At 35.1% G+C, this 26,198-nt stretch overlaps 3 protein-coding genes across 7 annotated transcripts; 1 reads left to right on the top strand and 2 right to left on the bottom strand.

Annotated features, from left to right (window-relative positions):
* Positions 1–671: 671 nt before the first annotated feature.
* On the bottom strand, positions 672–6,565 carry NEK4 (NIMA-related kinase 4). 3 transcript variants are annotated; one of them, XM_023693447.2, is made up of 15 exons: positions 6,333–6,565; positions 5,303–5,448; positions 5,114–5,180; positions 4,603–4,668; positions 4,468–4,514; positions 4,107–4,152; positions 3,942–4,022; positions 3,755–3,797; positions 3,593–3,642; positions 3,361–3,442; positions 3,224–3,273; positions 2,994–3,067; positions 2,691–2,742; positions 1,699–2,160; positions 672–1,454 (listed from the first exon to the last, which is right to left on the bottom strand). In XM_023693447.2, exons 2-15 carry the CDS (start codon positions 5,386–5,388, stop codon positions 828–830), a joined length of 1,833 nt encoding a protein of 610 aa, XP_023549215.2. In that variant the 5' UTR covers positions 5,389–5,448; positions 6,333–6,565; the 3' UTR covers positions 672–827. The 3 variants fall into 3 exon arrangements, with proteins under 3 accessions (XP_023549215.2, XP_023549214.2, XP_086985510.1); XM_023693446.2 differs by having other exon boundaries at positions 5,303–5,451; positions 6,333–6,564; XM_087129384.1 differs by lacking the exons at positions 4,468–4,514; positions 4,603–4,668; positions 5,114–5,180; positions 5,303–5,448; positions 6,333–6,565 and adding an exon at positions 4,425–4,447.
* Positions 6,566–11,084: 4,519 nt separating this feature from the next.
* Positions 11,085–15,912, top strand: LOC111806574 (sulfate transporter 3.1). 2 transcript variants are annotated; one of them, XM_023691943.2, is made up of 12 exons: positions 11,085–11,492; positions 12,072–12,279; positions 12,368–12,539; positions 12,609–12,674; positions 12,772–12,885; positions 13,512–13,628; positions 14,011–14,137; positions 14,230–14,516; positions 14,710–14,900; positions 15,042–15,127; positions 15,214–15,290; positions 15,446–15,912. In XM_023691943.2, the coding sequence occupies exons 1-12, from the start codon at positions 11,150–11,152 to the stop codon at positions 15,632–15,634; spliced, it is 1,977 nt and encodes a 658-aa protein (XP_023547711.2). In that variant the 5' UTR covers positions 11,085–11,149; the 3' UTR covers positions 15,635–15,912. The 2 variants fall into 2 exon arrangements, with proteins under 2 accessions (XP_023547711.2, XP_023547712.2); XM_023691944.2 differs by lacking the exon at positions 13,512–13,628.
* A 220-nt stretch (positions 15,913–16,132) lies between these two features.
* LOC111807284 (protein NETWORKED 1D) lies at positions 16,133–23,742 on the bottom strand. 2 transcript variants are annotated; one of them, XM_023692943.2, is made up of 5 exons: positions 23,411–23,742; positions 23,172–23,215; positions 22,891–23,090; positions 17,749–22,781; positions 16,133–17,518 (listed from the first exon to the last, which is right to left on the bottom strand). In XM_023692943.2, exons 3-5 carry the CDS (start codon positions 22,991–22,993, stop codon positions 16,355–16,357), a joined length of 6,300 nt encoding a protein of 2,099 aa, XP_023548711.2. In that variant the 5' UTR covers positions 22,994–23,090; positions 23,172–23,215; positions 23,411–23,742; the 3' UTR covers positions 16,133–16,354. The 2 variants fall into 2 exon arrangements, with proteins under 2 accessions (XP_023548711.2, XP_023548710.2); XM_023692942.2 differs by having other exon boundaries at positions 22,891–23,086.
* Between the last annotated feature and the right edge of the window lie 2,456 nt (positions 23,743–26,198).

Genomic DNA, 26,198 nt, shown 5'->3' with positions numbered 1-26,198 from the left:
CTCTTCTTTAGATAATGTTCTAAAATTTAAATAATGAAATGAGAAACTTCGTAAATTCTATTTTTTGTTGTTTTTTTTCGGGAAAAAAAAAAATCTAACTATTAACTATTAAAAGTTCAAATAAATTAAATAAAATAGAAAAGGAAAAAAGAAATTTAACTTATCCTATCTACCATACAATAAAAAATACTTATGGATGAATAACTTTCCTCTGTGGATACTGTTAAGGATAGTTGGATAAATAACTTTCATGTATGGATACTGCTCATTATGAGGCAAATATCTCACGGCTTACCATATTTACCCTTTTATTAGCCATTTTATTATAGTCAAATATATTGTATTCATTTATTATTCTTTTACTTTAAATGTTATTTTTATATTATTTGTAGTTTACCATATTTCTGTATTCGATAAATGATTATAAATTAGAGAACTCTCACCACGTGTGGTGGATTTAGCAAACATTTATGGATACAAAAAATGGCCCATTAATAAAGAATAAAGGAATTACATTTGAGATATATACATGTATAATAATTAATCTAGTATAAAACTATGTCACGTGGAACATGGATATTTCAAGACTAACTATAAAGTTACCAATTAAAATGATCTTAAGATTAGTGCAAGTATCAAAATTAGTAAGACAAGCAAAAAAAAACCTAAAATTTCAAGAGGTGAAGAACATTTTTCTTGAAATTTGCAGAAAATGTTAAAAGGGTACAAGAGAAGCAAAAACAGAAACAGAAAAAGGCTAAGCTCCTAGTAAGTTGAGTGACAGTTGAGGCAATATATACAAGTGGTAACGGTCGGTCGTGTTCAACTTATACTGTTGCCTCCTTAAAGCTCTTGGCCAACCATATGGCAGTTTCCCTCGGAGAAACTTTTTCAGGTCCAAAGGGTTTCAGCAACACCCCAAGCTCTTCAAACCTCTCTTGTTGGAGTAATTTAGCACTGAACTCGAGGAGCCCTTCCAGTGCCTCCGCTCGTTGCTGGTACGACGAGGTGTCGAACCGTCGTTGCCGTGATTCGAAGGATAAACGGCTTGAAGAGGCGACTGCTGGATTGTGGTCGAAGTAATCACTTCCATTCCCAGGAACTCTATAGCTGGATGGCGTTGTGGTGGTTTTGTCCACCACCTGGACAGTGCACTTGTCCTTTGTAATCGAGCAGTTGGTGAAATCTTGTGAGTTGGCAGAGCACTGTGCTGATGTAGATGATGTTCCACGGATGTACAGGAGAGGATCCTCGGAAGAAACCAAGGGGAATTCTGCAATCTTATCGATTCTAGGGGCATTGACAGAGATATCTTGGGAGTTCATGCCGTGAAGCAGCCCAGTGTTCGACCTATAAGGGGTGCCAAAGCCTGCAGCTTTTGTTGACAGTGGAAGAGATGCCCTGCGAGTTGAATGTGAAGAAGATCTTCTAGCTGGAGTATGGGATGCTGGAATCTGCAAACCAACAGACCGAAAATTAATAATTTCAATTGTTGGTGTTTAACATGTCCTTAAGATTAAAAGCATGAATTTCAAACATTACAAAAAAAACCAGACATATTAGAAAACACCCCTATAATTAAACTCAGCTTGAACAGTTGAGCCAGTTATGGCAAAGCATCATTAGATGCTACAGGTCAGCTAAGCTAAAACCTAATGTAGATCAACAACACTACATACAAATTTATAGTAAACTTACAGGATTGAAGTTTGCAGGTGAAAACTTTGATGAGATTGTCTGCTTTTTGGGTGTAGCAGAAGGTTTAGCATTAGTCAACCTTGGGGTTTTCGAAGTTGTTGGAAACTTTGAGGTTCTTGATTGATCAACATCACTTTCTTTGTCAGCACAACTACCAACAGATAATTCCTCAAACTTTTTATTCAAATAGCTGGGCAACTGCTGTGATCTTCGAGAGGAACATTGTGACTCTTCGTCCATCGTGGAGACGCTGGGATTCAATGCCCTGTCATTGCTAAAAGACAGTCTCTTCTCTCTGAAAGTTTTTAAGCCACCAGATCCTGGCTCTACAAATCTTGTTTTCTTGATGTAGTTTGTATCAGACCGTTGAAGAGGAAAAGTACTTCGCCTAGGGCTATTCAACTTAAGGTGAACCTTAAGAACGTAGGGCTGGAGATGTGGATGATTGAGTAATTCAGCGGCCTAGAAAGTAAAAGCGAAAGAACAATGTCAAGAAAAGTCCACCAAAAAGATAAAAAGTTATGTCAATGCTCCATAGAACTCCATGCATATTATCAGAATATAAAGAAATGAAGACTTCATTACAAATGCACACAAATTGTTCGATTCTATAAAGACCAATTCAACTACTTTCTTCCCTACAAACGATCTTAGAAACTCGAGTGTGAATATACAGTCTAAACTTGGCTAACTATCACACTTCCCAAAACATCAGCAAGAACATATTGGGACTAAACATCGATAGTATTCTAAAATAAATTCTGTCCATCATGACAACAATATTGAATAAGAACAAAAATAGCGCATCGACAACTGTTAGAAAGAAAACTGAGCCAATTGTACAGATTGAGCCCAAGCAGAAATGACTTTTCATTAGACATGCAAATATATAATTGACTTCAGCTTATAGTTCATTCCCCAATGTACGTTTATTTATTGAGATAAAATCAATTACGCAGGCAAGAAAAGAAAAACAGGAAGAATATACATACACTTGGTCGGAGCTCCGGATTTTTCCTCAGCATGCTTTTGACAAGCCCTCGACTGAATGAGTGATCAAACAAATATTTCAGAAAACTGGATGTCATTGCTCAATGACCATATAAGTAGAAGAGTACGGATAAAGATAATTGATGATCAATTATAGGATAGGTTGACAATTTACAAATAATGGTTAATGGAAATGCAGGAAGGAGAGAAATAACATCAAACGTTTTGAATCAGACAAAAGAAAGTCAGAATATAGTTTAGATTTCAGCTAGTTGATCAAATGTACAGACTAAAATGGGACTCACAATGCACCCGAATACATGGTTGGAAGTGGAGCCACGATGGATTTGTTAATTTTATTGATCAAGGATTGCATATCCTGCTTGGGAAAAATATCAAATTAGTCTTGCCCAAGAAAACAGGAGCACATTGCTGCTTAATCTAATTTAACTACATGATGCAGGTAAAATGGCCCATCAGTTTTTCTGGATATAAATATGACCATTGATAAGCAAAGCAACTACAAGCGACTTACGAAGGCTTTAAACGCTGGTTTGTGAGCAGCCATTTCATGTATGCAACATCCTGAACAGAAAGTTGGCCCATATAGACATTCAAAAAATCACAACTGATATAAGATAGGGATATAGGAATCAGTAATAGGTGGTTTACCAAGAGACCATATATCTGACTTTGAACCATAAGGTATGTCGGCAAGAAGCTCAGGGCACATGTAACTTGGAGTACCCACAACCTGCAGTGCATCAGAAATATTACAATTCTGACCCTAGCAATCCCTTTCTGGTTCACAACCACCAACACCGCCAAACACGGAATAGATATACATGATTTCTGAGAAAAAACACATTATAAATTTATCCAGACTCTTTGCCATACTACTCACAGAGGAAGCAAGGTCATCCGAGGTCAACATTTTAGCAAGGCCAAAATCACCTACAAGGCATATATTCAGTTATTTTTCAAAAAACTAGAAATAAAATATTTTATGAAAGTTCAAGAAAAAAAACTATATAGAGAGAAACAGTGGCCAAGGCAGATGGGTTACCTAGGCGTATGTCTTGATCTTTTGTCAAGAATATATTTGAACACTGTATCAACCATTAAAAAATGAATTTAATATAATATAATTTTTACTATTAAAAATAAATAAATAAATAAAACTTTTTAAGAGTATAGTAGCTCAAAGGGTCATGTAATGTTATCTAACAAGGGGATGCGCAGTAAGGTAGTACCTTGACATCACGGTGAAGAATATGGTTGCAATGAAGGTAATCAAGAGCCATAAGAAGTTGAACAAGCCACCTACAAAGTTTCTGCACAGTACAGTCAAACAAACCAGGTTGATCAGCAGAACAGTTAAAACAATAGTATTATCAGCGGTCAGAGACAAAGGGCACCTCTTCAGGAAAATGAACACCATTGACTCTTTTTATAGCCTCAGCCCTGTGGAAAATAAGGAATACAGGAAAGTTATAGAGATACCATAGATAAATAAAACTGAAGATGAAATTGAATGAGATATCTTGCAGTTGGTGAGTAAATTCTATTTAGATAGCTTCTTCTTGGTGTTCTATAGAATTTAGAACACTTTTCTGTAATTATTCCCCTGCCCAAGTAGCTGCCTACAGAAAGGTTTTCTGTATTCATTCTGGTCAGCCTTGGAGGACATCTCACTAACATTTCTTTTTTATAATAATGAAATTGATGCTTCTTACCACAAAAATGAGCTATTATGGAACAAATTTCAGCAGAACTTACATGTCTCCTCCTTCACAGTATCCTATCACAATACACACGAAACAGCCCTGGAAGAGAATATTTCAAAATCAATCATCCTTGAGCAACATTGTAATATAGTTTAAGAAACATACAGAAATTTCAAAATATACCAACCTTTTCTACCCAAGAATCTTTATACTCCACAATGAAGGGGTTGCGTGCTTTAGATATAAGCTCCATCTGAAAAAAAAATATATATATATAAGAAAGCAACTAATTATGTGATATTTGATAGCGTTTTTTACAAGACTAATCATGCAAACATCAACTAGCAGACACAGCCTTTAAATAGTATTTCCCGTATCACGTCTTAGAACGTACAATTTCAAGCAATTTAAAGACTACTAAAACCAACCTAGACATAATTAGATTCATTTGTTACTTGCACCAACCAATCCAATAATATAAGTCATAATGTTAACGGCCTATTTTTGCTCACAAAAAGAAGTAGGTGGCATTAAAAGATTTGATAAGTGACTGCAACCTGCTATCTTTCAAATGCAAGTCACATCAATAAGGTGACATTTTCAAACCTAGGTTCCCAAAATTAGAGTAAATTCCTTAGTACGTCACATGTTAATAAGACAGCAAAAATAATATTCCCTTCAGCAGAGTTGCAACTAACCTCCTGATGAGCTGACCTTCTTGTTCTATCAGTCTGGCGAGCAAGACGAATCTTCTTGAGGACATACCTAAGAAATTGCAAAGGTAAAATTACAATTACTATAGTCACTTAACCATTTCTTTCATCCTAAATTACATTTCAACTAAAGCCACAATGCATAAACTGCATATAACCAGGAAACTATAATACCTTTTCTTTTCAAGTTTATGTCTTACAAGAAGAGCAGAGCCGAAAGAACCCTTGCCAATCTGCTCTAGAATTTCATACTGCTCCATTTAAATTCCGCCAAACTGTTGTCCTTTGATAAATGAAAGAGGGGAGCACCCAGGCCAAGGCTACTGATTGACGTTCATCAAAAAATTAAAATTAGACATGCATAGAATCACCATCGCTTATACTCTTGAGTTATAAATATTAATAAATTTCCAACTGAAACGCTTATTACTTTTTGTGGTATAAGAAAATAAGATACGACTCGCGTCGTTTGCCACCCACAATGTGAATGACATGATTCAAAGTTTTCGAAAGTCAAAAATAAAAAAGCGTCGCAATAAAATTATGCAAATCCCAATTGTCAAATGGTTGATAAATTAGAGACAGAGACTAGAAAGGAAGAGTCAAAGTGCAAATAATAACTACGTATATACCCATTAACTAGGAAACAAGCACGCTAGGGTTACGGAGAAAATCCCGCGCCATCGAATCAAAAAATTCAACTCACACTGACAAAGACGGAGACAGTGCGCGTAAAGAACCATGGTTTTGAATTCAAACACAAAAACAAACGGCATCAAATCACGTGAACGTTATGTAGCCTTTACTCTTACTCAAAAGCATTAAACTCAAAGCCACAAGGAAGTAACATTCATCTCCGCCCACTCATCCTCGCCATTCACTCAACATTAAAGGTTTCGAAAGCCATAAGAACTGAAGTACTCAACGTTTACAAGCAAGTACAAAAATAAACCATACACCGCACCAGATTAATCAAATACAAGCAGCAAAACAGTAACAGAAAGCAAAAAAAAAGCACGACGACCGACGAGAGAGTTTCTTCACCAAAAACAGACAAAAACATTAAAGAAAAACCAAATGCAAGTAGACACAAGAAGAATGGCAACTGTCTAGGGCAAAAACAGCGACATCTAGCATCAAATTTTCGGCGACAAGTTTCGTAATGCGAAAGAAACTAAAAATGAAGTACAGAGAGAGTTGCAACCTGGAGGCAAAAGAGGCGATTCTCCGGCGAGCTCCCGGACGGAAGAAGAAGAAGAAATGAAGAAGCGAAAATGAATTTAGATTGGTGTAAGCGGAGAGTGGGGAAAATGGCGGAGGAGGGAAATGGAGAGAAGGGGGCGGATGGAAACTCTTCAACCATTCTTTATTGTAAAATCCATTATTGTAATGAGAGAGAAACAGAGATTTGGAGAAAAAGCAAAAGAGACAGAGAAGAAATTCAAAGTTTCAAATTTGTAGTGAGAGAAACAAATGTAGAGAGAGAGAGAGAGAGAGAGAGAGAGGAAATTTCCTTTTTCCTTTTTTTTTTTAAATAAAATTATAATTTTAGTCCTAAACTAATATATTTTTTAATAATTTTAAATTTTGAAAAATCAATTATAAAAATGTGTCTAAATTCTGTTATTTACTTAAAAAAGTATTAATATATTTCCAAAAGTGATTTTTTATAAATATTTTAAAATTATTAAATAGAAATAATAAACAGTGACTTGAGTGCGATCGCCTTCACACAATTCTATGTTTTAATTACGTTCAATTTTTTTAATGAAAAGTGAAGAATAATATATTGCTAAAAAGGTTTTTTTTAATTATTTTTTTTATTTTTAAAAAATAAAATGATAAAGTTATAAGGTATTTTTTACAATTTAAGCAATATATATTATATATATGAATTTTGATTTTGTGGCATTTTGTGGGGATTCTTGAAAGGGACGTTGCGTGTGTGAAATGCATTGCCGGACGGAGGGCCACAAAGGGATTCGATTCTGTACCCCGCTGTGTACGAAATCTTACGGTGTTCTTCTGCCGTCACTGAAACGACGCCGTTACACTCTTCTATTCTTTTTTTTAATATTAAATAACAATTTTACTCCTTTTTTTTAATATTTATCTTCAACAATATATTTATAATTTTGTGTTTAATATAGAATTTTAAATATCAAATACGTCAATAAACTTTTAATTCTTTTTTTTTTTTATCTAATAAATTTAATTTCTTTTTTTTTTTTTTAATTTCAAAACTCTATTTGAAAAATAGAGAGAAAAGTAAGGGCCTCAAAATTCAAATAAATTATTTTATTTGAAATTTGAATTTAGAAAAGGATAGTTTGTCACATTTTCCCTAATATCATCTTCTTCTATGAGGAGCAAAGTCCAAGCAAAGCATCATCCTTATAAACCCGACACACTTGTCTCGACTATTATCTTCATCATCTGATCATCGACTCGAGAAGTATCCCTCGTTTTCATATATGATATATCATACAAAAAAGCACGAGCTATACTATTCAGTCACAAGAGTATCTCCTTCTCGATTCGTTGTTCTTCGAATGTTCACGAGCATCGTTCAAATACTTAAACTAAATATTAAGATGACAAGTTAAAATTCTTGTATAACATTATGGATGCCTCATCAACGTTACACAAATTTTAATAAATCTCTCAATTTTAATATATTATTATATAAAAAAAAACACAAAGAGAAAAACAATAATATTTATAAGTGAAAGTATTTTACACATTATTAATTTTGTATATTAAAATTTTACAAAAGAAAAAGAAAAAAAAAACGTGAAATTCTTATTGGGCCGTGGGCCGTGGGCCGAAGAAGAGAGTGGCTGGACTAGGAGAACCCTTATTTTAATTTGGGCTCCAAGGAGACGGATCCTGAATGAAACAATTTTTTTTTTTTTTTTTTTTTTTTTTTACTAGCTCAAAAAATTTATTAATTATATGTATCTATTGATTTATCATATATATATATATGTAATATATAATTTTAGTGTTTAATAACTTTAAAATAATTTATGATATATAAATTTTGAATTTTTCGTGTGAAACAAAAAGTAAAGTCGTAATATTATATATAGAATTTTATCATCATTTGAGACGAGTACGACCCTTGCCCACCACCACCATAAGGATTTGTCACTACTAGCTTCCGCTTTTAGGACCACTCAAACAATTAAACATCTCTGTTCAATGCATACAATTAACAAGACTTTGAACTATTTCATCGTTGTTTTTATTAATCTATTTGGAACAATTTTTGTAAGCAGTTGAAAAAGTCGTTTTAAATAGGTCTTTGGTTGTTGACTAAAACACGTACAAGAGCACTCTTAGAAGTATGAGCATGTGGTTGAATTCGAGAACGGAACTTGATTATACCTATGGAGCTGTGTATGTTTTGTTGCCTGATGCGATCAAATCATCCACACCATGGGTATGGGGTTGATAGCTCCATCCATTATGGGAAAAGGCAAAGGTTTAGATAACGAGAACGTGTGAATGAACAGTGTGAAGATGGCTAAGGGTGTAAAGAGTGGTGGAGGGATGTGGTGTGGTTTCTCGCTTTTTCAGTCACTTCAAATAAAACGCTTTTTCTTTTTGTAATGCAAGAGAGCTGATATTGACATTCGAGCTAAAGCTCCTAAAAAATTATCGATAAAAAGCACGGAGTCTTAAATATTAAACATAATTAAACCTCCACATAAAACTCTTGTAGTCAGAGGTGTGGTATTAGCACCACAAATGACTTTTCTGAAGGTCCACACGTGACGTTTTCTTTAATAGTAACTGTACTAAGGCGTGTTAATGCTTCGATAAAACATTTATAATAATGGAAACTTGTAGAGTGAGCATAATTCCTATTGGTATTATTTTGTCTTTTTTTTTTAAAAAAAATTGCTATCATTAAAATATTAATATTATAAAAAGCAATATAAAAATTTGAGGTTGTAGCTTTTTTTTTAATCAATTTTAGAAATAAAAGAAGACTACATTCTTAATTTTTTAATACAATAATTTGAATATAAAATAAAAATAATATTATTTTATTATGTCTATGTCTTATAAAATTTTGACCAACTTAATTAAGAAAAAAAACATTTGATTTATTGCGTATAAAATAGAATTTTATGTCTAATAAAATCTTAAATTTTGAATTATCGTCTAAAAATTCAAAAATAATTTAAAAAGTTTATCAAATAATACACAATTTAAAATATTATTTTTTTCTTCTTTTCTCCAATCTTTATTGATTAATAAATTAATTGATTAGGTTAGGTAATCAATACATAATTTTAAATATATACAAAAGCGTGCAAGTTGTCCCTTCAACCATATAGACTTTTTTAATTTTTTTTTTAAATTAAAATTTAAAAAAAAAAATTACACTACGGTGGAAAAAAGAAAAGTGTGTCGATCTTCAACGAAAAAAATAAACAAGACTATGAGGATCCTGTATCTAGCAATCCAACTTGAAAACGAAGACTCAGACTCGACTTAGACCATGTCTCTCAAACAATCTCATTATCTATTGTGCAAGACTGTAACAGTCCAAGCTCATCATTAGTAGATATTGTCTACTTTGGCTCGTTAGCCTCACAATTTCAAAACGTGGTTACTAGGGAGAGGTTTCTACACTCTTATAAGAAATGCTTCTTTTTACTCTCGTACCAATGTGGGATCTCACAGAGAGAAATGTTTACATCTTTATCTTACAATCCACTTTCTTAGGGGCAGCGTCTGTATACTGCGGTGCCTGACTTTGATACTATTTGTAACAGTCTAAGTCAATTGCGAGTAAATATTGTTCGTTTTGACTGGTTACGTATGGTCGTGACTTGTTATTTATAATTCAAAGAACATAAAAAGAAAGAAATAAAATCGTGAAAATCCACGTGGCAAATTTCATATTTTCAAACCCCATTCACTGAGATTAATCATCACATGTGGATAAATACATTTAATACATATAAATTTTAATTTAAAATACGGTCCCATTAGGCTTCGGAATTCTTAAGGCTTCAAAAAAGTGATTTGGGTAAGAATTAATTACTGAAACCTATCCTCTCTGTCAGTAACCCAATTGCGAGGGATAGCCGACGTGTCCAGTTGCTTCCAATACACGTGGCAAAGAGACTTGCTGATTCATTTATTAATGGACACATCACCCTTTGATTTGTGGTCAGCGTGGCCTCAGAGATACACCAACCAAATTCGTTCCCTCGACATTAATTTCTTCGACAGCTTTTAAATATTAACTATTTAATTGACGGCAACATTACTACACATAATAATTATAAATCTATTCCCTTTATTTTGAGCCTAAAATTAAATAATTATTAATCGATATTAGAAAACTTAGCAATAAATGAATTTATTAAAATTTAATAACTTTGATTATCAATATTAAATAATACAAATTATAAGTAAAAAATCCCGATGTAGTATGGTCCAAACTATTCTATTTTCTTAACTAACTTCGTAATAGGAAGATATAACATAGAAAACTATCTCTACAAATTAACACGAGCCATGTTTTCAAAAGGTCATTCAACAGAATTGTTCAAAGCAAAACATGTTTAATCAGCGGCTTTCAATTATTTTTAAGTTAGTATTAACCATCTTATTCTCATCATCGTGGTATCGGTTTATTCATATATCTCTCGTTATTATTTTAATTTAACTTAAAAAGAAATTGATTTTTAATAATTAGAAACATACAAATAAATAAAATATATGGGTAAACTTACAAAATCAAAATAGGATACGCACGAAAAAATAAAGAGGAAAGAGACAGTGAAAGAGCAAAGGGCACGTGTCGCCTGTGGGGCCCACATACCACTCGAAATAAAATTAAATAAAAATAAAAATAAAATCTCCTTTGTTTTTAGTTATGTATATGTATATGTATATGTATACGTATATATAAAGCCCTCTCTGCGTGACCATTTCCCTCCATTCCTTGCTCGAACACACTCCCAAAATCCCAGACAAAAAAGAATTTGATTTCCAATGGGTAACGCCGACTACGTGTACCCATCGGCGGCGGAAGACGGCGGGAGCTTGCATAGGGCGGCGATTCCGCCGCCGCAGCCGTTCGTCAAGTCGCTGAAGAATTCTCTTAAGGAGACGTTTTTCCCCGACGACCCGCTCCGGCAGTTCAAGAACCAGCCGGCGAGGAGGAAGGTTGTTCTGGGTTTGCAGTACTTTTTCCCTGTAGTGGAATGGGGGCCTCGTTATAATCTTGGGCTCCTGAAATCGGATCTCATCTCCGGTATCACCATTGCCAGCCTCGCCATTCCTCAGGGCATTAGCTACGCCAAGCTCGCTAACTTGCCACCTATCCTCGGCCTCTGTAAGTAAATTATAAGGAATCACGACTCTACACAATGTTACCGTATATCTACTTGAAACATAAGCTCTCATAATTTTGCTTTGAACTTCTCTAAAACAGTGTCCTATATGAATATTTCTTAAATTAGCCTGGTCCCCTCTCCGCTATCCTCCTTCAAACAAACTATATTATAGAGTATTCTCTAAACCATATTCAGCTTTCGAATAGCCTTCCCTCAAATGAGGCTCGACCCCTCCTCTTGGAGTCCTCGAACCACCATTTGTTCGACACTTCAGTCACTTTTGAGTATACTTTCCTCACGATTCTTTCTTCCACATTTATAAAATATATTATTTATGGAATATCTATTAGATATTATATCTTAATATTATTTGATTTATAATATATTTTATTTTATTTTTAATATTTAATTAATTTATATTTTATTTATGGGTAGCGGTATACTATTTAAAGTTTATGAAAATCAATCCGGATTTCAATTCTATTTATATTTCTCATTCTTTAACATATTATCTACTTTGAACGTAAGCTCTTTTGATTTTGTTTTGGCTTACACAAGCACGTATTAATGTAATGCAGATTCGAGTTTTATTCCGCCGCTGATATATGCAATGATGGGAAGCTCGAAGGATTTGGCTGTCGGAACGGTGGCGGTGGCGTCGCTTCTAATGGGCGCAATGTTAGGGGCGGAGGTTAACGCCGTTCAAAATCCCACTCTTTATCTCCACCTTGCTTTCACCGCCACTTTCTTCGCCGGAGTATTCCAGGCCTCCTTAGGCCTCTTAAGGCAATTCCCTTCACCTTTCAAAATTCAACATTTATATTTTAATTCTCAATTTAATAAAAAGTATTTGCATGGATATGAATTAATACAGGCTAGGGTTCATCGTGGATTTTTTGTCACACGCAACCATCGTCGGATTCATGGGCGGCGCTGCCACCGTGGTGTGCTTACAACAGCTCAAAGGCATCCTTGGTCTCACCCATTTCACTCACGCCACCGATCTTGTTTCCGTTCTCCGCTCTGTTTTTACCCAAACTCACGAGGTTAAATATTCATTTTTATATTTAAAAATTTCAATTTAGTCTCTAATTTAAAATTTTAAAATATTACAGTGGAGATGGCAAAGTGGAGTATTGGGATGCGGTTTTCTACTCTTCCTCCTGGTCACCAGATACTTTGTGAGTATAAATAAAATATAGCTTTTTAATAATTTATAAAAAAAAAAAAGAAATTAATTAATTAATTAATTTGATTTATGTTAAATTATTATTTCAGAGTAAGAAAAAACCGAAATTCTTTTGGATATCAGCAATGGCGCCTTTAACGTCCGTGATTTTAGGAAGCCTTTTAGTGTTTCTCACTCATGCGGAAAAGCACGGCGTCGAAGTGGTGAGTTTAAATAGATAAATTTAAATTATTAAAAAATTAAATTATTATTTTTTGGGTGGAAATAATAGAGGCCAATTTGGTAAAATGGCTTTCTTTAAACCGCCATACATAGACAGGATAGAGCTTAAAAAAGAAAAATCAGGCTTGGCCGACTACCAATTTTGGAATATTTAAATTACACCACATATTTTCTTGAAATTAATTTTGGTTAAAATTCTAGTCCTTCAATTAGTATTTTTCTTTTATTTTGGCCCTTATTTTTTACATAAATTTTGTTTTAGTCCTTCAATTTACCTACAATTTGCTTATTGTCAATTATAAAGATAATCATTAGAAAAAAAAAAAAAAAAAAAAAAAAAACCTGTTTTGTCCATTCTATGTACAAAGTGAATGGGCCCCACCAATAATAGAAAACTCTGTCTTTAATTTATTTATTTATGAATTATTTGACGTAAAATTAAAAATTTTATAATTTTATAGTTAACCAAATAATTAGTTTTAATTTTTTTTAATATGTTAAAAAATATATATAATTAAAATTATAATTTAATTCATGATTTATATTCTTTCCAAATAATATTGTGTGTTTTTTTTTTTTTTTTACTCAATATTTATTTCGAAAACAGATTGGAGAATTGAAGAAAGGGCTAAATCCAGTGTCTATTACAGATTTGGGGTTGGGGTCGCCTTATCTTTCCACAGCTATTAAAACTGGCATTATTACTGGCGTCATAGCTCTTGCGGTATTCATCCCATTCTTTATTTGTGGTACAAAATTTGATTTTTTTTTTTTTTTTTTTTTTTTTGGTATCGGGCGGAGAATATATGTCTTAACTAATTGATTTACGTTTACGTTCTTATTATAAAAAATAGGTGATAAAAAAAAAATTAATTGCAAGATAATTGTTAAGTTTTTTTAACCATTTTATTAAATAATTATAAAAATATTTACACAACTAATATCAACGTTTTTAGTTAATCTGAAGAAAAATTATTTTGGTTTCGTAATTATTTAATTTTAAATTGATTGTTTATAAATAAAAATAATAATAATTTGTGAGACTATGATTTTGAGAGTTGATTAAATCAAAGAAATTTTGGGATGAAGAATTGATGAATGTGCAGGAAGGAATAGCAGTAGGAAGAAGCTTTGCGATGTTCAAGCATTACAACATCGATGGCAACAAGGAAATGGTGGCTATTGGCACCATGAACATGGTCGGCTCTTGCTTCTCCTGCTATCTCACCACAGGTTCGAGAAATATTCCTCCGTTCACAATCAATTTATCTTCCATTTCTGAGGAGAACCAGTTCATTTTGACATCGAAATCGCCACATTTGCAGGCCCGTTTTCGCGATCGGCAGTGAACTACAATGCAGGATGCAAAACGGCGGTATCGAACGTGGTAATGGCGATTGCAGTGATGCTGACGCTGCTGTTCTTGACTCCTCTGTTCTACTATACTCCTATTGTTGTGCTTTCTTCTATCATCATTTCCGCCATGCTTGGCCTCATCGATTACGACGCCGCTATTCACTTGTGGAAGGTCGATAAGTTCGATTTCCTTGTCTGCATTGCCGCTTATGCTGGTGTTGTCTTTGCTAGTGTTGAAATTGGCTTGGTCATTGCGGTATGTTCTGACTTCTTCTTTTGTGGCTTTTGATGTGCCCGTAAGGTGTTTGTCAAAATGTCTAGCTGAGTTTCTTCCTGTTTTACGCCATTTTTAGGGTCCTAGAACCTATTATCACTGATTCTTAGCCACATTTCTGTATATTTAAACTTTTGTAAATAATATTCACAACATTGTGGCCAACTCATTGCAGGTGGTGATATCTCTGCTAAGACTACTTTTGTTCGTTGCGAGGCCAAGGACACTCGTGCTTGGAAACCTTCCCAATTCCACGGTTTACAGGAACGTCGAGCAATACCCGAATGCCGATAATGTTCCTGGCATTCTCATACTTGAGATCGACGCTCCCATTTACTTTGCTAATTCCAGCTACTTGAGAGAAAGGTATCCCATCTGTCACATTGGCACCTCATTGACAAGCATTGCACTGTTGACTTCTTTCAAATACATTTGAATACTGAGTGATTCATTATTTGGATGGATTTTTGGAAGTTTTCTCTGAAAGTCGAAACTGTTATGCTTTAGGATTATAAGGTGGGTTGATGAAGAGGAAGACAGGATAAAAGCTTCCGGCGAAAGTACCTTACAATATGTAGTTCTGGACATGAGTGGTAAATGTTGGATCTTCAACTGCTGAAAAATGGGCAAACATGTTTTGTTTTTGATACAGTAGTCTGAGAATTAATCTGTTTTTCAGCTGTTGGCAACATTGATACGAGTGGAATAAGCATGTTTGAAGAGATCAAGAACATTTTAACTAGAAGGGGATTGAAGGTACAGTATGCCACTTTCGAAACTTCCATTTTCAGCTGCATACTCTTAAAGCTGCTGAAGTTATGATGAAGTTTAGAAAACATTTCCAGTCCAAATCTTTTTACCCTTGAATTTGCTATCCACTCAAAGTTCCTTTTCTTTTCCCATGTATGCAGATAGTTTTGGCCAACCCTGGAGCTGAGGTGATGAAGAAGCTGGACAAGGGCAAGTTCATCGAAAGCCTTGGACACGAATGGATCTATCTTACTGTCGCTGAAGCTGTAGCAGCCTGCAACTATAGGCTTCACTCTTGCAAACCAAACCTTGTAACTGATGAGAAAGCAGAGCCATGGAACAATGTCTAAAACATTGAATCAAGGAAAGCAAGTAGAGCCATGGAACAATGTCTCAAGCTGAAGTTAACCTCCGGGGTAATTTTTCCTCCCCCTCTCGATAGTATCACTTGTAGGCCAAAATAGTATTTATATATATATCAACTATATGGAATTTATACTGAAAAAAGAGAGAGAAATGATGAAAGTAAGGAAATGCCTGTAATGTATCCCCTTTCTTCTCGATCGAATTAATAATTGTAAAGTATCTGAAAATAATGCCAAGCCTATTTTCCTCTGGAATCTTTTCATCTTTTTCTCTATTGGGTAAGTCTGTTAGAAATGCATTTGAATAACAAAACTACAAGAAACTAGCGTTGAGTTGCGAACAATTCGTCAAACTTGAGCCTAAATCAAAACGAACATAATTCAACAATTCGTCAAACTTGAGCCTAAATCAAAACGAATGTCGAGACATTTTTTTTATATGAGATTTGAAAGATTAAATTTTGGCATAATAAAAAATCAAAATTATTAAAAATGTTCTGCAAAATTCTATAGATAATGAAGAGCCTCTAAAAAGAGTAGCTTTCTCTGATTAGATGCAGCCTTTCATGTACAGCATAATCTCAAAGCTAAGGTAACATAAAAACCTCTCTATACAAACAAAGAAAGATTGATAGATGATGAGCCAAGTGATATTTCCTTTTCACTAAACTAGAATTGATTATTTCACAGATAAAAATCAATGCCTCAATCACCCCTTGTTGGAGGTCTCATACAAGCACAAAAAGGAGCCTTCTTCTTTTGCTTCTGCTTGGTTCTCGTCCCGCCGTAAAGATAGTCTCGTAGAAGAACTCTCGGACTCCGCTCGGATACTTTAGTTCTTCCCTTGGCCTCCTTTTGACCATCAAGTTTCAATATTAGAAACTGTAGCCTCTTTAACTCCAACTGCAACCGCCCGATCTTCTCTGATCCCCTCCGTGCTTGTTCTGAAATTCGCCTACTTTGGACATTCTCATTTTCCTCTGGCCCCAGTGTGGATGAGCCTCCTCCATCAGCAGCCTTAAAACTATCTTGAACATTCTTTGTGAGTTTAAGGTTCATCTCATACAACTTGGTGATGGCTTCTTCAGCTTCTACTACTTGCCCCTTCACTGTATCATATTCAGTACCTTTTTCTATCTTGCTCTTCTCTGTAATCTCCATCTTCTTCTTCAAATCTTGTACAGTTATCTGAAGATTTGCCAATTTCTGAGCATCAGAGTCTAGTCTTTCTAGAATCCTTCTCTTGTTTCCTTCTTGTGGGAGTTCAGAAAGTCTCTTGGAGATCTCTAGTTTATCCACACCCAGTTCCTTCTCGATCAATGATTCATTTGAAAGGTGCTTGCTACTTCGTCTCCTGGTCGATCCAACCCGGTGATATTCGGTAGATGAGCTTGCTAGCATAGGAGCCTTGCCAATGGCCCGGTTGTAGCTGCCATCTTGATCAGTTGATTCCCACAGCTGAAGCATCCGATCACCAGCTGCTGCAGTTTCTCTTTGACTGGTTCCATAGGATGAATGGTCAGCAATCCGATCAAGTAGGATGTCTTTTGTCAGAACTTCATTTCCTGCTTCATAAATTTCAGACTTTGAATGTGATCGATTATAACGCTCTTGTCCATGGAGTATTGATTTGTCCTTGGTCACACGACTACGATCTCGGCCAGTTTTTAGCTGTTCCATCTCCTTCATTACTTTCTCTAGCTTGGCATTGGCGTTACACTTTTCTAGTGCCAATTCTTGAAATGCTAATTCAATTGCTTGAATCCTCCTATTCAAATCTTGCAGCTCAACTGAACCATCATGGTGAACTTGATCACCACGTGGCTGCTGGATGCTTTCATCATGCTGGGAATTTGCAGAACCAGATTCCTGCAGAAAGGAAAGTTAAAAGGCCCTCAGATTATGCAACCAAAACTCAGACACCCCTTTATTGATTGAGCCTGTTGGAAAGCTAAATAAACTTGGATTTATAAGTTTCCTCTACTTGCAATAAGATGCTTTAAACAGTAAACGAGTTCTGAACTATATGGATATGAACACGACAAAGACTGTCAGCGAAAATAAAAATTGATATACAGAAAAAGCGATATTGTTATTACCTTCAGTTCTTGGTCGTCAACTTTTTGCGTTTTTGTCAAAGAAATAGCATGCCTTTCAAGAGAATTTATAGAATCCTTCAAGGATTGAATAGCTAGAACATATGCGGCCAACTGAGTTTTCATTCTTCCATTTTCTCCTTCTGAACTACTAATTTTGTCCTTCAGCAATTCGATCTCCACATCTTTAGAGGTATTTCTGTCTTGAAGGTTCTGGCATGCTTCTGTTAGCTCATGACTCTTGGCTTCAAAAATTGATTGATAAATAGCAGAAATCTGCAGCTCACCAAAGAAAATGGCAGCTTGAGTTTCCCATGATTGAACTTCATTGTTCTTCATGTCAAGTTCAGATATTAAACTTTTCTCTCTGAATATATTCTTTTCAGCTTCCTTTTGCATCTCCTTTAGCTTCGAATCCATTTTTTGATTCTCTTCGTGAAGAAATTCAGTTTCCATTGCCAGGAAATCTTTATCTGAAGAGATTTTGTCCATCTGCTTCTTTTGTTCATCGTTTATCCCCTCCAACTCGTTACACTTCGTCGATAGCCGCTCCACCATTTCACGGAGCTCTAACTTTTCATTGTCCTTCAAGCTTATCATTGTTTCTACTTCCATGATCTCACATTTTGACCTCTCCAAGGACTCAACGAGTTCAAGATTCCTAGTCTGTTCATCTCCCAACTTTCTTTCCATTAGTTTTACTCTCTCTTCAAGGTCTTTATTTGTGGACTGGAGATTATCCATACACTCAACGAGCTTCCTCAGTTCTCGTAGATTTTCAGATACAATATCCTTGTAAACAAAGGAAAGTTGGCTTTGAAATATCGTTTCACCGAACATATCGATGTTTGCGTCTTCTAATTCATGTTTATCTTCCCTCAAGCCTAAGATTTCTTTTCTCAAGGATTTTTCCTCCTCAAGTGCCTTGATTTTCTCAGCATGTAATATCTGATAAGCCCCTTCCAAATTTTGCAGCTTCTTGCTTACATTCTCCTTTTCAGTCATAAGTAATTCTTCTTTGTGATTGCTATCTATTAATTTTGAGCTAATATCTTCATTCAACTCCAGAAGTTTCTCCATCTTACCCTGTAGTATTGAATTCATTTCAGATTGATTGCTGAGCTCCTGGTCAAGCATGTTCCTTTCCATCAGGTAATTTTCAGCCTCACTCTGTGACTTTTCCAAGGAATTCCTGAGTTCTAAGTTCTTTGTTTGTTCATCTCCCACCTTTGCTAACATTAATTTCATTCTCTCTTCAAGGTCATTTTCTCTGCAGCGGAGTTCATCCATGCATTCAGTAAGCTTTCTCAATTCTGCAAGATTTTCTGAGATAGCATCCTTGTAAAGAAAGGAGAGTTCACTTTGAAATATGTTTTCAGTGAACATATTAATGTTTTCTTCTTCTATATCTTGTTTCTCTTTGTTCGTCTTGCAACTCTCATCATGAAGAATCTGGTAAGCCCCTTCCAAATCCTGCAGCTTCTTACATAAACTCTTCATTTCAGTCATTAGGCCTTCTTCTTTGTGAATTCCTTCCACTATTTTCAACTTCAATTCCTCATTCAGCTCTAGAAGTTTCTCCATCTCGGCCCGGAGCGTCGATAATCGTTCAGATTGGTTCCTATGCTCCTGATCAAGCGTGTTCTTCTCTGTCAAATTCTTTTCAGCTTCACTACGTGACCTCTCCAAAAGCATTGTGAGTTCTAAGTTCATCGTTTGTTCATCTTTCACTCTCTCTTCAAGGTCATTATTTGTAAACTGGAGTTTATCCCTACACTCAGTAAGCTGTCTCAGTTCTTCAAGAATTTCAGAGATGATATCTTTACAAATGAGGAAAAGTTGACTCTGAAATATTGTTTCATTGAACATATTACTGTTCTCTTCTTCTAGTTGATACCTCTGTTTAAGAGCATTGGAATTCTCTACTTTTAAAATCTGGTAAGCTTCCTCCACATTATGCAAATTCCTGCAGACATTTTCCATTTCTGTCATGAGCGTTTGTTCTTTATAGCCACCCTCCATTACTTTCAACCTCAGTTCTTCATTCAACTCCACAATCCTACTCTGGAGAATCAAGATCTCTTCAGATTGGACTCTGTTCTCCTGACAAAGTGCATCCCTTTCCATCAAAATGTTAGCACCTTCATCTTTCAGTTGCAGAAGGAACTTCTCATTAATAGATTTCTCGATCACTAACTGATAGTATTCATCATAAATTTCATTTATAGAGTTTTCTTTCTCCTGAATCTTGACAAAAATATGGTTCAGAAGTGTTTGATCTTGCTCAGTCTCGTGATCGAATCCAGGGTATGCATCGATGTCAAGAATACTCAATACCCGTTGAAGCCCTGTCCTCAGGAATTTATTTTTCTCCATGAAGGATTCAACCTGCCCCTGTCTTTTAATATTTTCGAGCTCTAATTCAGAGATGGCTTCTTTTGATCTCTCGGATGCCTCTAAAAGTTTTTGAGACTCTACATGAAAAGAGAGATTATTATTCTTCATATCTTGTATGCAATTCTGTAAGATGAAGATCACAAACTGGGAATTTATATCTTTGTCTGTCTCTTCCTCATATTCCTTCTTCCAGTGATCGCGTTCTTCTTGTAATAGATGCATTTGCGACTCCATATGAGCTACCCGCTTCTTACTGATTTCAGTAAAACTAGAATGAGCTTGTTTTTCTGCATCCAAATAAGCCTTCAGCTTTTCTATTTCACAAAATGCAGATTCTCTTTCGTTGGCGAGCACCGAATGTTTCTCTACCGATTCTCGTAATCGTTTATCCAGATCTTCCAGTGAGTTATGGGAGGTCTCCAGCTGACATAGTAAGCTCTCTCTCTCTGTAATGAGGCCAGACTTCTGTTGAACATGTAATTCGCAGGAGTCTTCTAGATCCTTCGATTTCATCCGTAATGCTTCGAGTTCAGCAATGGCATCAGAAAGGGAGTTCTCCAAAAGAATATTTTTTTCTGAGAGTTCCTCCAGATTCTTAGTTGTAATTAGTAGCTGAGAAGTCAAGGCAACCTTCTCAGAAGAAAGAGCTGATTTCTCTCCCAACAGAGATTGACAAGAATCTTCTAACATCTTTACTCTCTCCTTGGTCTCTTCCAAGTCGACACTCATATCAGAAATGGAATTTTCTAAAAAGGAATTTTTCTCAACAAGTTTCTCAAGAACAATCAACTTCTCCAAGAGAGCAGCTTTCTCACTTTTCTCTGTTTCACAGGTTTCCCTCATCCTTGAATACTCATCTTGCAGTTCCTTAACAGATGCTCCAAAGCTGTCTAAACTATAGCCTGTAGACTCCACCTGCTCCATTATGGCCCCATTTTTCTTATTCAACTCATTAATCTCTTCTTTCAGACAGTAGATTTCTTGCTGAAGGGCATTACGTTCATTCGTTCGATGTTCTACCTCCGCTTCAAGTTTACTTATCTTCTCCCTCAAGCTCGACAGCTCAACTTGCAAATCTTTTATCGACAGAGCTGACGACATATTGAGTTCACCAAGCTTCCTGTTTTCATTCTTCACCTCCTGAACTTCAGCAATCAAGCTTTGGTTTTGAATTTCTAGGTTCCTTAAAACTTGTGTCCTATTCTGAATCTCAGCAGCAAGAGATAGCAGCTCCTCTTCCGTCTGGGAATGCAAATCTTGCAACGTTTGGAAAGCAGTCTCGGCCTCAACAAACCGCAAATGCTCGTCCTGTACGCAATTCCAAAGTCTTCCCAGTTCATTTTTGTTCTCGGTGAGTTCTTCATTTTGAGACCCCATTTTCAGTACCAATGACTCTAACTCAGATTGCAGAGCCAGATTTGATGTCTCCAATGAAAGACACTTCTCTTCAGCAGTTCTTAACTTTAAAACTCCGTCATCGATTTCACGATGCAGCCTTTCCGCCTCTTCTTCAGCACATGAAAGTCGATATTCAAGATTAGAAATCTTCTCCAAGCACTGCAGGTACTGGACAGCTGCAGTTTCCTTTTCTTCGGTTAGTTTTTCGATTGTTTGCTTAAGGATAATCAATTCACTTTCAGCTTTTTCAGCTAGTTCATTGTATCTTCTTGAACTTTCCTCTGCATGAAGAAGCTTCTCCTCTAGTTTCACTATGATTTCTAAACTCTCTCGATATTGAACAAGTACAGCTTCCTTTTCAGCTCCTACTTCAGCAAGGCCTTGCTTCAGACTTTCAGTAAGGTCTTCAGCTCCTCTTTGAATGTCAAAGATATTACTCTCCAAAAGGGATACTTTGTCCAGACACTGTTGATACTTTAGAAGACTAGCTTCCTGTTCAGTCTCTAGTTTTCTGAGGGCTTCCCTCAAATTCTGGGCTTCGGTTTCAGCTTTCGAGGCTCGATCATTTAGTCTTTCGGAATCCTCTTGTGCACGAGAGACTTCTATCTGGAGATTAGAAAGCTTATCAAGACTCTGTTGATATTGAAGTAGATCAGCTTCCTTTTCAGCTTCTAATTTAGCCAGAGCCTCCTTTAAGGCCACAATCTCCGCCTCAGTAGCTGAAACCTTGAGATTATTCCTCCCATTTCGCTCATTCTCCTCGAGATCGTGGAAATTCAGGCCTTTCTTTGCCCTTCCTTCCCCAGAACCAAAAATATCATTAAACTGCTTCAAACCCCTCCGACTCGTAACCAAGTTCGATTCTTCTGTAAATGCTCCATTTCTTCTGCCACCACCTGATTGAGGTGAAAGCCCCAAGCCATCTTTTTGCAACTCATCTGGGTCAAAAAGAGCACGTATAGGTGATGGCGTCCGTGGATCACCCTCATTACCTGAACCTGCAGGCAAATCATCAAATGGTACCTGGTTAGGAAATGCCTCAGCCATGGTATGATGAGCCTGACGAAGCACCCCAGTTGCATTATCATATCTTTCTGCCAATGCTCGATACGCCCGGTAGAATTCTTCAACCAATTTCATAAGTTCCGGGCGCTTCTTGTAGTACATCTCAGCCCTCCTCGCAAACGAATCGGCATCCTCTTCAAGAAGCTTGATCATCTGTTTCACTTTGGTATCCATATCTGTTTTCAAGCAGCATAACCAAGTACAAGTTAGTCAGCCATTTTCATTCATGGAGCACAAATCAATAGCTTCAAGAGACTAATAACTTCAAAGGGCACAAACCAAGACCTGTAAGATTTTCTTGAAGCCATTTAGAATTTTTTGGGCTAATGTGACTATCCCACCACCATGAATACATGCGCCTAGAATTTGTCCGCGAGGTAGTCGTCATGACTTCAGCCAAACAGAACAAACACTTTCAAAATAACTCCAAGTCTCAAGATTCTTTGGCTTTCACTTTGGTCTCTTCTTCTACCCAATCAACCTTCCTAACCCAACACAATCAAAATTAGATACAAATTTTCTTGTGAACTGAAAAATAGATCCCAATTTTAGGTTGAAAAAAGTACCTGATCAACAAACCAAGCTCCAGAACTGAATTTGAACAAAGTAGCTGATAGAAACCAACAAAGAGCACCCAGATAAGTGACAAGATTGAAGATGATGAAGAAACGAAGAATCTCAAACAAGAACACCCAGATCAAGAACATCACGATAAAAAACAGAGATGGGTTCTACAGTTTCATCCATTCAAGAACAACAAAAAGAAGCCCACATAGAAGAACAGAGGGCAGAAGCTAAAATTTACCAGAAATCTGGCATATGGGTCTTGAATCAGCAGCTGTGACTAAAAATCAGCTTCAGCTGCTATCGCATCGCTCTCACCCCATGGTTGATACTCACAGATCTCTGTAACCCTCTTCCTCCTCCTCCTTCTTCTTCCTGTTTCTCAAATTCTGGTCTGCTTTTTGATTCGGTGTTGATATTATTGACTTATTGGTGTACTATCGCAGCTTTTGCCAAAAAAAAATAAAGAAGCTGCCAGAGAGGGAGGACGAACACTGGGCTTAAAGCAGAGCAAAACAAAAATCCGACCAAGCAAAAATAAACGGATCAATGTAAGGCTTCTCCCTGTATAATCTGTCTTTCGTAGGGTTTGATTAATGAATAAATGTGACAAAATTCTAAATTTCTTTGTTTCCTTTAATTTTCTTGTTGTGTTGGAGAATATTGTGAGAGTCGGTAAAACAAAGCTTTCTTCTTTTTTTTTTTTTTTTGAAAAAAAAACATTGGTAATTATAAAGAAGTTGATTTGACCAAATTACCCTTTTGGTTAGGGCATCAAAAATGTTCTTTCCTTGTGCTTCCAAAAGTTTGACTTGCTTACTAGGGTTCCAAAAATCAGCGTTTTCTATGACGATTTCCTGTTGCCTCAATTTCACGTGTTTAAAATTTTTAATCTTTTTTATACAAAAAAAAAAAAAAAAAAGTTTACTTTTTTACTATTAATTTAATTGAATTCAATAAAATAATTTAAAACTCCGTCAAAATTAAATTAAAAAATTGTGTATCGTCGTCTCTCTATGATATAATATTCATTAAAAATGGAAGAAAACAACAAATTAAATTAAACATATTTTTATCTAAAATTACAATTTTAATTTCTTACCCCCACAATCTTTTAATTTAATAAATAAATAAATAAATGAGGTTGCCTAATAAGGCAATATTGGTATGAGAAATAAATGTAAATAAAAATAAAAAGAAATCTCATTTTTATAATGATGGTAGTGGAATTATTTGGTAATTTTAATGTTATTTATTACATATCCTACGTGTCTGAAATAAGTAAACTATTTTAATATTGCTTCTGCATAAATAAAAATAATAATTTCATTTCTACTTTAAGAAAATAATTAATAATTTCATCTTCATTTTTCAATAATATTTTTATTCCATTATTTTCTGGTTCAAACAAAACGGTGAGGTGGTTATTAACACTTTACTGAACTTTTCTTAAATAAAAATATCATTAAAATAATTTACACTAACTCATGTTTATTCAACGAACCGACAACAATGGTAGAAGCAGAGAATTGTACGTTCAATATAATTCAAATTAGCCTAAACTTTTATTTTCTAGAATAATACAACACATATGGGTTGTGGGTAATTTTTGACCTATCGAGACAACCCAAAAAAGAAGACGAAAGCCAAAGATATAACCAAGGCGAAATTGGCCCAATGGCAACCACGTTCCAGGTCGACGAGCACACTGGCCCTAGAACTTAACTCAAAACCCACTCGAACCACGAGGAAGAAGAAAGAGAGTAAGCTAAAGGCACAAAAGCTCATAGCAGCTTTGCCAAATGAACTATCAATTAATCTAAAAAGAACGTGTCTCACGTAGAGATGTTTATTTTATCCACAGGAATCCGCTCACTCGAATGCAAATGGTACCGTTGAAGCACGTGAAGATTCTTTGCCCGATTTCGGAAAATGTGCATATTTATAAAAGAAAAGTAAGATTATAAAGAGAGGGTAAGGGGAAAGTGAGAAAGGATGACGATGAAAAGGGGAGATTTAGGGTTTATAAATAAATTAATAGCTGGCAAAATGCGAAACGGTCATTTCCTTTGGTTCAAAAGCTGACGAGATTCAGAGTCAGGGACGGTGGGCGTGGATGAGGTGCGCGTGGGTGTGGGCGCAGGCGCAGGCTCATTCCTCACCACCACTAATCATTTCCCTTCCCTTCCCGCCCTCCACGTGTGCATGCTCACAAAACGTGCGCTCTTCCTTCTATTTATTTATTTACTTATTTTCCACTCCTTTTTAAAACATTAATTTAAAAAATTCAAAAATACCTTTTAAATTTTTTTAAAATTTTAAAAATACTTTTAAATATTTTTAGTATTACTATTCGTAAAAAAAAAAAAAAAAAACTCATGAAATTGACCGTATATATATATATATATATTTTATAAACATAAGGAGGGTTAATGTTACTTTTAGAATTTCATAATTATTTTTTAAATATAATACTAATAGCACCGATGCTTTTATATTTTTTTTAAATGAATTACGGTTCAAAACTAATAGTAATAGTATTTTTAAGATTTTTTTTTAATTTTTTTTAATTTTAAGAGTATTATTAAAATATTTAAAACTTTATGAGTACCGGTGAGATAAAGTATGAAGTTTAAGGATATTTTTATTAATTTAACATTTTTTAATACATTACGTTTTATATTTAATTACAGCTCGATCAACTTTTTTTTTTTTTATCTTTTTTATTTTTAGTATTGATCGGGAAAAACTTTTTATTCTGTTTGACTAACTAACAAACGTATCAAACTTTTTATAATAGTAAAGTCATTTCATATCATTATTATGTAACAAATAAATTATTTTATAAATAAATTATATAATATATGCTATCATTCGGTTGACTTTACGTTTCTCTTGACTTTTTATTCTCATAAGCTTCATACATAATAATGAATTATAGTCTATAGTCGATCGGAATTAAAAACTCAAATATTTGGTCTTTTTGGAAAGAGAACTAATGTTATAATAGTCGGATTTTGTCAGAATAT

This window comes from Cucurbita pepo, chromosome 12 (genome assembly GCF_057944985.1).
Source record: "Cucurbita pepo subsp. pepo isolate OVF chromosome 12, ASM5794498v1, whole genome shotgun sequence".
Classification (NCBI taxonomy): Eukaryota; Viridiplantae; Streptophyta; class Magnoliopsida; order Cucurbitales; family Cucurbitaceae; genus Cucurbita; species Cucurbita pepo.
The sequence above is the reverse complement of the archived record's forward strand: the minus strand, read 5'-3'. Positions and strand labels throughout refer to the sequence as shown.

Excerpts from the sequence above, each read along its gene's own strand:
- NEK4 (XM_023693447.2), bottom strand. The coding sequence starts at position 5,388 with ATGGAGCAGTATGAAATTCTAGAGCAGATTGGCAAGGGTTCTTTCGGC. Across the intron at positions 3,443-3,592 it reads CGGATGACCTTGCTTCCTCT|GTTGTGGGTACTCCAAGTTA; the intron begins GTGAGTAGTATG and ends GATGCACTGCAG. Across the intron at positions 2,161-2,690 it reads ATCCGGAGCTCCGACCAAGT|GCCGCTGAATTACTCAATCA; the intron begins GTATGTATATTC and ends TTTACTTTCTAG.
- LOC111806574 (XM_023691943.2), top strand. The coding sequence starts at position 11,150 with ATGGGTAACGCCGACTACGTGTACCCATCGGCGGCGGAAGACGGCGGG. Across the intron at positions 11,493-12,071 it reads GCCACCTATCCTCGGCCTCT|ATTCGAGTTTTATTCCGCCG; the intron begins GTAAGTAAATTA and ends AATGTAATGCAG. Across the intron at positions 14,901-15,041 it reads TCCAGCTACTTGAGAGAAAG|GATTATAAGGTGGGTTGATG; the intron begins GTATCCCATCTG and ends GTTATGCTTTAG.
- LOC111807284 (XM_023692943.2), bottom strand. The coding sequence starts at position 22,993 with ATGACGACTACCTCGCGGACAAATTCTAGGCGCATGTATTCATGGTGG. Across the intron at positions 22,782-22,890 it reads GCTTCAAGAAAATCTTACAG|ATATGGATACCAAAGTGAAA; the intron begins GTCTTGGTTTGT and ends GCTTGAAAACAG. Across the intron at positions 17,519-17,748 it reads TTGACGACCAAGAACTGAAG|GAATCTGGTTCTGCAAATTC; the intron begins GTAATAACAATA and ends TCCTTTCTGCAG.